Source organism: Apis laboriosa, unplaced genomic scaffold, assembly GCF_014066325.1.
Source record: "Apis laboriosa isolate Shangri-la unplaced genomic scaffold, ASM1406632v1 scaffold122_cov146, whole genome shotgun sequence".
NCBI classification, from domain to species: domain Eukaryota; kingdom Metazoa; phylum Arthropoda; class Insecta; order Hymenoptera; family Apidae; genus Apis; species Apis laboriosa.
In genome coordinates, this window is record NW_025221084.1 from 2917391 (window position 1) to 2930457 (window position 13067).

Below are 13067 nucleotides of genomic sequence, written 5' to 3' on the forward strand. Positions count from 1 at the left end.
TCCCGATCCAATCGAAGAGCAAAGTAAATGGAAACATTTTGGATTGCAGAAATGCCCAGAGAAGCCAAGATCAAGAAGAGCCTATTGTCAATGAGATCAAAATGCATATAGTTAACCAGTAAGTAATTCGAAACTTGTGCCAGCAGCGTGCCTTCACCCCGTCGCGACGTAGTGAGGAGGAGCCCCGCGAAAACTTTCTGTTTTCATCCGCAGACGTTCGCTCCGTCCTTGTCTGAACGGTGGGGCGACGCGTCTGGTGGGAGAAGGACGGAGAGGGAGTCGTAGGGCCAAGCAGAGTGGGATTTGGCGCGAGCGAGGAGAGAGGGATGGCGGAACTGTCAGTGCTACATCGGTTCTCTTCACGTAAGGACGAGCCACAGGGATCACCTGCGAATCGCCTCTCGTCGGGACACCAACTTCCTCAGCCAGGTGAGCCTTCCTTCCTTTTCCTTCCTTCCTTCCTTCCTTCCTTCCCTCCTTCCATTTTTTTTTCTTCTTCTTTCCTTTTTTCTCCGCTCGAAAGATTAATCGTCGCGAATTCGGTAGCAGAGTAATTTATGGCGTCTCGTGGATCGCTCGCTTTGTAAACACGAGCATTTTGTCCCCGGTTGGGAGATTAATCGTTCGAAACGGTTGCGAATGAAGTCTTGTCGGGGAGGAGGAGGTAAGAGGGAGAGCGAGATGGGTTTTCTCGGATCGGGAGGAGGAAAAAAAAAGAGGTGTTCCGCCGGTCGATCTATTTGTTAACGAATATCGCGAAGATTTCGGTCTGTCGAAAGCTTGATTCGATTTCGCTTTAAATTTGTTTCGAAGGTAAACTTGATTTTAAGATCGTGTTTTTGTATATTCCGGATGTTTCGATTCGTTTTGCTCTCTCTCTCTATGTAAAAACTTTGTTTACCTTCTGCGTTTGTCAATTTATCATAGGATTGAGAATTATTCGACTCGATTTATTCTTAATGTTTGTGTGAATTTTTGAATTGTTTCTTAATTGCGTGTACAAATATGTAGAATAAATCGTCGAAGCAAATATAATTATAATATCGATAGAGGAATGATCAAATGTATAAATAAATGTGTAAAATTGATTTTTATTTGAAAGAGAAAACAGCATGTTTTATCTTTATTTAGAAAAATATTTTATCATAGGTTTTTGTAAATATCCATTACAATGGAAACGATTCTGTGAATCACTGTGCAATGCACTGATCGTGTTCCTGCACTCCAATTCACTCAAACGATCCTCGTCAACGCACGTCGTAATAAATGCACTTGTGCTGTTCTTAGATACAAATACCTCGGTTTGTCTTCCTGCAAATTATCGTATATAACATCGTGATCGTAAATAGTATCACTGATCATTGTTGATTTTAACGGCACAATTGAAAATAGAATTAAATTGGATCGTTTGATCGTTGAAAATTCTTCGTTGAAAATGTTAATTTTTCGTAATTATATTTAATCTGAAATTTCAAAATTATACAGCTCGTCTAATTTATTTCCTAAAGAAATGAAACTTTCTACGAGAAAGAGAGAAAAAAAGAAAAAAGAAAAACGTTTCCTTCTGCATAAAATGAATACACAACACATTATCTTCCGTGATCACTTATTATTCCAAAGTGTACACGAACGAATTTGCGAGCCATCAATGCGCTCCAATTCTCTCGAACAATTCTTTTCGACTATGCATCGTTTTTTTCTCAGTGACAGTTGCCGTTTTAACTTCTTACTAATCATTGTATAAGAGATAAGAAAAAAAAAAAAATAGTTACATCTTCGGTTTAACTCTATAGAATAAAATCTTTCTATTTCTGATTTGACAATTGAAGTTTTTAATTAATTAGCTATTGTATTCAATACAATACAATTTTGAAATTCAAAATTTACATATTCTATGAATATAAGAAAATAAGAAAGAAATGTTTCTTAAACGAAGATTCATAAATAATTTATTAAAATAATATAATAAAAATATCGAATCGATATTGAGCTAATTTTTTTTTTTCGACAAATAGGAATATTTATTTGATGTATTCGCGTAAATTTTATTAAAATTAATAATGCTACGATAATAATTTATTCCTGTGCGATATGAAACGTGTAATTTCATTCATTTTTGTTATAACATTTTAATAAAGTATTTAATTGGATTAGAATTAATTAATTTAAATTAATTTTTCAAAGGAAAAATAAAAATCTCTTAAAGTTAAATTATAAAATGTAATTCGATATACATGATGCTTGTGATACATATTTTTTTATTTTTATTTACATCACGTAATATTATTACGTGAAATTATTATATTATAGCGGAACAAGCATTATTCAGATAAAAACCACATTACTTTCGTTATCGGTCCCTTTACTTTACGATCTTCTCAATGGCTGCACATGTTGACTAGCCACTGCATTAACGCGGTGTCGTTATTAGATGTAATCTAACGACTGATAACAATCAGCCTTACAAATTGGAATTTAAATTTTAATTAAAACGAGATTTTTATTTTATTATTCTTTGTTACATTTAAATCTCACTTTGGAATAAAAAGGTGATCGTGTTGTTACATGTGATAATCTTATTACACAGAGTTATAAGTCTCCAATTTATTATTCGAATTGTATATCAGAACAGTCTTTTAATATTGAATTTGTATTTCACATAAATCTCGCCTGATCTCTTTACATTTTTACGCATGATAAAATTTACTCGTAATATTCTAATTACACGTGTAATTAATTTTATACATCCCAGATAAATTAGTTAGAATTAATTTATTCAATTAGTAAAAATTTCAAGTATATTAACCTCTAAGTTTTATGTTAATGTTATTATTAATAATCCAAAATTAATTATTCATCGGGATAAAAAATTTTAATTACGTGTATAATTTTCTATTTCACTTTTTTATCGCAAATATCATTTTTCGTTCTCAGACGTTCTTCTGTCAAAAATATTATTTTGAAATCAATGTAAAAACTTTCTTTAAAACTCGCATTACTTAAAGTTCAATATTTCACGCGAGGTTTCCAACGGATAATTCTTTTCCAATCTCATTAAATATACGGTAGAAATTTCCAGAACAATCCAATACAGCAAATCACAGGTATTCGACCGGGCAAACAGTAAACACATCACGTGCCACCCTTCACCCTTGCACAGAAACGCATCAAAGAAGCCAAATGACTCACACTCGTCCCAACGATCCTCTTGAACACGCTCGCGCGATTAGCGCACGCCCCAATGTATATTCACGTACGTATATACAGGATGTCACCAAATTATTTCTATATACAATCTCAAACAGAAGGAATAAATTATCAAATAAAATTGACTCGAAGTCTAATCAATATTATACTCCATTTTCTTCTTCTCGACGGAAAAAATATAATATTTAGAATGTAATTTTTGTCATCAAGATCTCATTTTCTACGAAAAGAATATATAATTAATCATATATATTATTATATACAATATATATATAATTAAGTAACGATAAATTAGACGAGGGTGATTAGATAAGGACTTTTACGAATCGAATAAAAAATGATACGAATCTAAATCTAATTTCAATCTCGAATAATCTTTCGTAATTTAAACGAAATCGAGTTCAAGCTTATTATTATTCAAAAACGAGTTAAATTATTCTCTTTATCAATTCGACAACATGGTATTTACATGAGAAGAAAAATCAGAAAACGTTTGAAATTATCTCAAGGATTAATCCGTTTAAACTCTCTCGATTCCCTGTCGAAAATACCTGCGAATCCTGAGCACGCGATATATCAAGCCATGACCACGTCTCCGCGTTTAATCGGCGAGGTCGACAAAGCGGGCCGCCCAAGTATCGCATCGCGGTTAATTAAAGACGATCCCACGGGCGTTGGGGAGGGAAGAAGCGGAGAGAATCGCGTCTGCTGCGCGTCTGCTTTGTGCCCGGCCACAAAGAATCGCGATGATGAGAGATAGGGAGGCTGGGAGTGGGTAGGGAGCGACGACGAGCAAACGATCTCGAGGCTGCTACTAGTAGCAGCAATTGCGCCTTTATTACGTGCATTACGTCCGTTAAATCATCGTTTTCGTGGAATCTCGCGAAACAAGAGATTCTTTCGTTCGGATCTCGATATCCTCGAACACATCGAGGCGAGTAATTGGGACAACGCTGGACCACGGCCGCTGATTATTCTAACTCGGGCAGGATTAGAAATCGATTAGGGTATCAATTAACGGGAGGAAAATAGGATTAACGCTTGTGTGCGGGCGGGGGAACGGTGTACCCCGCCCGCTTCGAGCAAACACGTGCGTGCCATGTGCGAATGCGTGGCTAATTGTACATGCGGAGCACGGGTGCTGCGTTTACGTTGTACGTGCTTTCGCTAGCCGAACGCTGTAAATCATGGTTTTTACCCGCTTCTGCCTCGAAGTCTTGTTTGGTTAACGTTAATCGTTAATGGTGTTGTAAAATAATCCGGTGCATCGATAAGTGATTCGATATCGATTTCGATATTTTGTGTGTTCGTGAAACTTGTGTAATTTATATAGATTAGACGTATATAGGATATTTATGAACTTTGCTAGGGTAACGTTATTTACGTTGAATTATTATACATTATAGATATCATTTGATTAAAATAGAGAAAGACATCTGAGAAAAGGGAGACAATGCTTGGTTGTTCTGGTAAAAATGCAATGCGACAATCCGTTATATTCGCAGAGAGAGAGAGAGAGAGAGAGAAATTAGAGAATTCTCGGGAAGAAAATATTATAAGCGCACCATGTGCACTTTCAAGCGGCCAATTTAGAAGTAACGTGTTAATATCTCGGGCACACCTGAGAAACGGATTCAAAGAGGCATCGAATTCCATCGGAAGCGGCCTCGCTTGTTCACGCGAGCCGTTTAATTATAGAAATGAAGCCGTGTACCTGAGCTGACCATGCTCATGGGAGAACCGTATGGTAATCCTAGTAGAAGTAAGTTTTAGTAAAACTATAAATAATCCGGGCAATAAGAGGAGTCGAACATCGTCGAATACCTGGGTCAGCAGACGTTCTGGTTTAGACGGATTTAAAGGCGCTTGGTGCCACTCTCTCCTCTCCTTACTCCTCGATCTTCCTTCGATTCACGCCACCTACTACGTGGAAAGGGAGAGAGAAGAAAGGAGTTAGCCCACGCTGATTATTCGTATCGACAAAATTCGAGCCGATCCTTACCTAAAATCGTCTCTCTCTCTGAATTCGAATATAGCTTTTCCTGTTATGGTTACGTGGTGGTAAATTAATCACGATCGAATCTCGATTTAAATATATGGGTAAATATATGAACGTATTCTGGAATCATTGTACGAATAGCAGACGGTATTATCGAGCTTGTAAAAGTTGATCGATTTTTTTTTGTTTCGAAACGGTGATGCTTTTTAATGAATGGTAACTGAAGATTGAGAAGGAATCAGAACGGAGAATTATATATATAGGTGATGGAATGATAGTTTGAAAATAGATGCAAGTTTTGTATGCAAGCTAGTTCAATGATCAATTTTTCTTATTATTTAATTTATTTTTACAACCATGACTATTTGGTTCACTTTATCTACCTTACACTTTTTTAATGAGCGTTTTTATAAATTTAAAAAAAAATCTTGTATCTATTTCGACTCGTTTTTAATTAGAAAAAATCTATTCTCGATGGAATAAAAAATCCTCTCTTTTTTATATAGGACTTATTAATTGAAACTATTAGAAAATATATAGATCACTTGAAACTCATTTATCGCTATATTTGGTCGCCAGATCTAGAATAGTTACTTTTCCAATCTTTGAAGATCTTATCTAGATCATTCACAAAAGAGAATGTATCTCAATTTTTTTCCATTCTTCTGAAAAGAACGATCAAAAGAAAAATCCAGAAATCCTCGATTAACAAGCAAGATCTTACGCCCCCAGTTTCGGTCAAAACTTCGCAGAAGAAGATCCATCGTATAACGTTATCCTTCGATCTCGATCTGAGGAGAAGGCACGTTGTTTATACGGCGTCGATCGTCAGGATTCGCTTCTCTCCCTAAACAAGCGATCGAGTTCTAATTCCAGCCGCCGACGGGTTTTCCATCGTTCGAGGAATAATCGAAAACGGACGGCGACGAAGCGGACGACGTGCGTCGAGCTCGTTTCTTAACCATAAAAAGACTGTCCGGATTACGTCATGAGACGTGAGTCACGATAGCTGCTGGCCTAAAAACACTATTGCGACGACAAACGACATCGTGTCGATATAATTTCCTGCGGGGAGCATCGTCAAGGCTCTGGGTGTCGGATTCGAATCTAAACCAATTCCAACCATTTCTTGGAACGAGAGCGGATCACCTTTCGATCGATCAGGTTTTTCTTTCTTTCTTTCTTTCTTTTTTTTTTAGAAACGATGAGAGGAAAGATTCGTCACAGATGACTGAAATATTCCAATTTTATGAGAATCGTGATTGATTACCAAAGGATAATTGTTTCGTGTCTTGAATTACTCTTGCTCAAGAACTCGTGCAATCATAAGAAGGTATGATTTTTTGATTTGAAATTGATTGGTTTGATCGATTAAGTAAGGGAATATTTGTTTTTTCTAATTTAAAGAAAAATTACTTGTTCGAGTAATTATTATATAATTTTTCTAAAACTTTTAAGCAAAGATACTTTAGTCTTTGTTTCACAATTGTTCTAATTATTTTTTAATTGGGAATGGATCAGTGGTTTTAACACTTGAGGTTATTTTCACTATATTATTATGTATATAATAATACAGTTCAATTTTACAAGTTCTGAATTATATATTACTTTAGTGATACATTTTGTGCACGTTCTACCTAGTAAGATTTCAACAAGTTTCTGTCATAAAGTGAATTGAGCTAATATTGTCAGACAAGGATCTTCGTGTAACGAGAATCTTGGAGATGAATTCTATTTCACGAGAGATGGATTTAACGCTTGAAAGCGACACAAAGTATTCGCACGGATATATATTCCATTTGGCCTTGTTTTCACATCATGCGTTAAAAATTACTGTCTTTCCTCTTTCTTGGTGTAAACTCATGGACGTTTGATCATTAACCTGTAACTAATCATGATTGAAGTGTTGCGCATTTTATTAAACATGTAATAAAATTTGATAAAAGTTATGAGAAAAATATAAAAATATAATTCGAATAATGATATAAAATTATAAATTAATATGCATCATTTTTCCATATAATCATCAAAATAGTATCAATAGTAGTAGTAACTTTTATTAAAACTGAATTTACTCTTGATTCAATATTATATAAATAATATATAAAAATTTCTACGATATTCATTTGAATAAATAATACACAATTTTTATCATATCACAAAATAAAGAAATCAAATTCATTCTTGTAATTGAATTAGAATAGAATACAAAACAGTGTTCTATTAGAAATAGATTCTATTTTCTATTATAACGTCCAACTTTCATTCAATCATGATTTCAAAATGTATTATGATATATTTTATAGTCTCAAAACACGCTATACATATTAATAGGAAGAATTACCAGTCACATTACCAGTAATTAATTTATTTCCAATTATTATTTATCTAAACTAATTCGTTCCCAATGATTGTCGATCAATTTTATTACGTTGACTCCAAAGAAATACAATAAGAAGCATGATCGAGGAATAATAAGCAAAGAGCGAGCTATTGCTATAATTTCTAATAATATTCTAAAATTGTGAAATAGAAAGATCCTTCAAGATTTTTCCAATTAATACTGTGAAAGTCGTCGAGTACAATCAACAGAAGGATATTAATTAATAAAACGGGGATTTACATTGAAGTTCCTCGAACTTCACATATTCTTTCTTTTTACTTTCTTCTCAACGAATCGCACATTTTATAGTCTCAACAATAATTTTCCAACAAAATGTAGATTTTAAAAAGGACACAAGTTAATCTATATTTCTACACATTCCATATACGAATGTGATTTCTCAAAGTTTACAAAGTTTAAACAATTGTACCGAATCTCCATGGAAAAAGATCTCTTTTTCTCTTTCTCTCTCTGTCTCTCCCTCTTTCTCTCTCTCTCCGCCACGTTTACTTCTATATAAAGATCGAAAGGTTTTGAAGCGTGGGTGGATCCGCGGAACGAGTGGGCGCATTCAGCCCAGCCGCAATTACGTTTCCTCGCGCGATCGTTTTCGTGCTTCCTTCGTCCACGGTCGTTCGAGTACTTGACCCCCTCTGGAGCCGCCTCTGGGTTGTCTGTGTTGTCGATGGCGCGGCCAGAGGTGGTCAGGATCGATATACTCGAAGAGTTCGATCAAGGGATAGGCGTAGGTGTTATTATCGTTTCTTTTTTTTTCTTTTTTTCGAACGTCCACGGTTTTATACGATTTTCCACGCTCGATTCGATGTGGACAGGTGCGTGTTTTCGTTTCAGTATTCGAGCATTCTTGTCACGTGATGGTCGTTGAACGCGGTAGAATCCCTGTTGTCGGGACACTTGTCATCCGATATCCTGCTCTCCTACTCGAGCATTTTATTAATCCAAAAATCTATTATCTCTGCTCGAAAAATACTATATGCGAACAAGTGGGTATTATTATTGGGAATGTAATTTAATTAGAAATCGACGGGATTCTCAATTACATGTTATGATTGTTTATTTTAAAATTTATTTATTTATTTTTCTTTCCCCTCTCTGAATTAAGTAATTTTCTCAATTGGGCTCAATTTATCCCATTCAACCATTTTTTTTTTTTTTTTTTTTTAATAAAGGATTCGAGTTATCCGTTGTTCCATTGATATTCGTTTCCACTCTGCTTCGTAACAACCATTCGCCGTGTAATTTTTATTTATGCTGGCTTTGAGTTAGGGCATTGTTGCTCGCGATGGGAAACCGTACCACCTCGTACAATATGGCCAAGGATAAATCATTTAGATTGCGGGATATAACTGCGTAAGTTAAACGATTCTCAAATTTATATAAATGTATCTGTAAATTTTACACGGTGGGGAAAGATTAGAAGAGTGTTATAAAATACAAAGTTTCTTCCTTCGTTTCTTCCTTGTACCGAAATGGAAAAATTTACGTGAAAAGCGATCCTTAAAAAAAAAAAGAAATCCACTTGCTTTAGGACTCGCTTCTTCTACGATTTTATTTTTTTCTTCTTTTTTTTTTTTTTTTTTTCAATGCATTTCATCGTGAAATTTGCGCTCGAGAGAGAAAGAGAGAGAGAGAAAACACGAGGGCAAATTTAAACAAAAGAGCCGTCCGATCGCGTGAGTCTCCTGCGTCCGGATTTGCGTGCAACCGGATGCATCAGACTGCGTCCAAGCTAATAATCAACGTTCAGATATACGTATAATATCAGAAACTTTACTCAGAGTCTGTTGAAAAAGGCTCCAAGGTTGGAATCGTTCTTTCTTCCTCGAAACGTGCATAGGTTTTTATCAGAAAGTTTAAAAATCCTGAAGCGAATGATATTATTTCGTTCATTTTCATGGGATCGTTACGTATGTTATAGGGTGTTTTATTGTCGGTAATTTTTTAAAAAAAGGAAATAAGCTGAAAATTCTTTGGTCTAATATACGAGTCTAATGTATGAGCTTGAAATATCGGTTTTGAATTTAGATTCGATTACTGGAAGCGTCCACGTGTGAAATTTAGTTTTCTAAGTTATCTTTGGTTTTAACATACGATTGAGAGGATTCGTATTTATTGAAGCGAGAGCATTGATTGTTCAAAAGATCTTTGGTTGAAACATTTTCGTGAAATTTTTGTAATCAAGCTCGACTAAATTTATCCTTTTATTTTTCTCCATTGACGAATATATAAATATTCGTTTATCGTGAATTTTAACTTTCTTATAATTATAAGCCTGAAAAATTAAAAAATTCACGATATCTGATCAATCAATTGCGAAATCGAAAGTAATACGATTTTTCTTTTCTTATCTTACTTCCTGTTAACGCAAAATTGAACAAATATTTTGTAATACTTTTTGCTGTTATGATAAAAAATATATTTTTTATTATCATTGTTTTCTTTAATTTACATATAAAAGTGTTGAACACTTTGTGTGTGATCAGTTTGCAACACGGCCATTTAATTTTCGTCATGAATAAAGATCTTTCGATTCTGATCTTTTTTTTTTGGATTAATTTCTGTACTAATATATCTCTTGATCTGTTTCAGAAAAAACGGATCACCCGTCGAGTGGTCGCAGAACGATCGTCGCTTAAACTATCATGGCTGCACCACAGGCCTCATCGCGATTAGAATTGTTGCAGGTACGAATGTTTATTCTTTTTTTGAAAAATATTCACATAAAAACACTACTCGTTTCTGTGCTTCCACGAAGATTTCGATTTTGTGGTATAAATTTTAATTATTTTCTTTCTGTTCCATTTTTTTTTTTTTAAACAAACTCTCTGAATTAACGCGAAAATAATTAATATAATATTAATATAAAAGCAGATTTTTTAATCGTTCATAAATTGAAAAATTGCAAATGTTTATAGGAAATTTAAATTTAAATATACGAGAAGTATGCAGAGAAAATACAGTGACGTGAGAAAATAAAAAAAAAAAAAAAATATCCAAAGTAAAATAATGATTAAAATATTTAAAAGATAAAATAAATCGTTATTTATATTTTTCGTTATATATTTCACGAAATATAAATTTACATATAAATCCATAATTTATTCATAAAATTAATTAACGTGTATAAACATATCATGCATAAAATGCGAAGTAATATTTTAGCGTTCGATTCGCATCAAAGATTACAACATTAATCATTAAATATTAACGAAAGTATGAATATAATGCCTTGACATAAACGATATATAATGTATCATGTATAACGTAATTCATTTTATGAAAAAAAAAAAAAAAAAAAGAAAAAAAAAGAATTCATGCATACTTAATACGAAACGAAATCACAATGCATTCCTCACGATTTATTCAAAATTGCATGAACTTACAATTAGCCTCTAATTATGTGGGAACAAAATTTTTCCCAAACATCTGTTTTATCTGCTGTTGTATAAAACATGAAATTAAAGGGGCAAACATCCTTCTGACAACTTTTTTTTAATCGATGCAATTTGCAAAGTAATTTAATTATAAACTTAAATCAAATATAAATACAAATCTTCAAGTTTTATACTAATAAACTATTATTATTTAACTCAAAAATTGCAAATTTTTCAATCGTCAATATAAAAATAACCTAAAAACTTTTTTTACCAATGAAATTTTACAAGTATAACTTTCAATGTAAAATTTCCTCAAATATCCTCATAAGGATTGGAAAAACATTCGTTCCCCTAAAAATCATAATTTTTACATTATCATGTTACAGCGATGAATATCTATCGCGAATGATTTGCAACGACTCTTTCATCCCAAAATTAGAAATCTCGTCGAAAACGGCATCGTTCCATCATTTCTGAAACTCTTGTGCTGTGTATCCAGGCGGGAGCGTTTCGTTTCGATTACCTAACCGTGTCCACGATCGTAAGAGTCCTTGCCAATCCCGTAATCTTGAAATACCCGCGAGCTGGTTAAGGCGGGCACGCGTTCTCCTTTGGCCCACGTAGAGCGCACCGTGGCCGGACGCATATATGGCATCTTGTTCTTGGCTCGTATACACGTAGCTAACGACCCACGTACAGATGTAGCCGAAATCGACGAGCCTCGATGCCATGTGCTCGCAAGTGGGCACGCTTGTCTAATGCTGCCCTCTTGCGACCTGGTCATTTGTCACCAAGTACGTGGTTTCGAGCATTCGAATTGGAATGAAAGATGGAGAAAAATTCTTGAAATTCTGAATTGGTGTGTGGTGGAAAGAGAATAGACTTAACAATTGATCTAACATAAATAAATGGATATATTTTCTCAATCTAGGACTAAGAATAATTATAGATAAAAAAAGGATCGATGGAATAATTTTAGGAAAGGTTTTGTAACTGTGCGTGTAATTGATCTTCGTGTGTCGAAAAGTGACCGCAAGGCCAAGGATCGATGATCGGCCGCGTTTGACCGGAATCGCAGTCTCGAGTTCCGATCTCTCGGGTAACAGGAGTCGAGGGACGAAAGGGCGGGCCCTTCTCGAGGGAAAGAAAGGAGCGGGTTTCGCGGTGAGGCGGGCAAAGAGTATGAAAGGGATCGAAAAGAAACACTGTGGACGCTTGGCTTGTCAACCGCGACCAGTGGCAAGAGCCGTAACTATATTAATGTGACGTCACTTCCTTCGTCTTTCGAGCCATCATTCGACACACAGGGCCGTCCTAGCTAAGATAGCCATCGTGCCTGACTCGTTCTTGACCTCTTCGTCTTCTTCCTCCAAAGGAACGTATCTTTGTTTCAACGTTTCGCGTAGAATACGTTTCGAGGAAGTTCAATTTATCCCTTTGTTTAATATTCAAGGATGATTATTGATAGACACGTCGATTAAAAATAATTCATTATTTTCATAGAGATTTAAAAATGTACGCGTAGATTTGTCTTCGATGATATTTAATTTGATAAGTTAGATTTCTTTGTAGACAGGAAATTGAATGATTTACTGGTAAATCATATAAATATATCTTCTCAAACCATTTCAAGAAACGAAGGCTCATTTGCTAACTTTCATCGTATCTTTTCTTCTTTTCGTTCTTTTTCTGAAAATTTAAATCGATACTGCGACAAAATAATTGTAAAATATAATCAGAAATTCTAGTATTTCATTTTATATTTGAATAAAATTTAGGAAAAAAAACAATAAAATTCTAATAATTCTCTCGAAAGACATCGACAGAAGGATTTCGCACGGATTCTCAAGGTGGGGTGAAAGGATTTTCACCGTTGCTTTCGATACATAAATAATGCACAAAACGTGTGCATATCGCGCAGAGGCTGGCGTAGGTCGATTCTTGGCTACCCACGTTGGCCTAAATCCCGTGACACGTTCTTTTTATCCTTTAATCCTTGTCGTCGACCTCTTCTCAGATTTTCCGACACGAAATCAACCCGGTTTACGTCACTCTGTGAGAAAAGAAAAAAAAAAAATAA

General features: G+C 34.7%; 1 protein-coding gene across 4 annotated transcripts in view; it reads left to right on the forward strand.

Annotated features, from left to right (window-relative positions):
- The first annotated feature begins 289 nt into the window (after positions 1-289).
- The window catches only part of LOC122720281, a 44506-nt gene continuing 31728 nt past the window's right edge, over positions 290-13067 (forward strand). For 2 of the 4 annotated variants that reach the window (XM_043946877.1, XM_043946880.1), the window contains exons 1-2: positions 290-429; positions 10200-10294. In XM_043946877.1, the coding sequence (XP_043802812.1) occupies positions 10253-10294 (42 nt within the window). In that variant the 5' untranslated portion in view covers positions 290-429; positions 10200-10252. Of the gene's footprint in view, positions 430-3120; positions 3254-6278; positions 6371-10199; positions 10295-13067 lie in introns of those variants that run through there. The other 2 variants (XM_043946879.1, XM_043946878.1) reach the window with 2 other exon arrangements.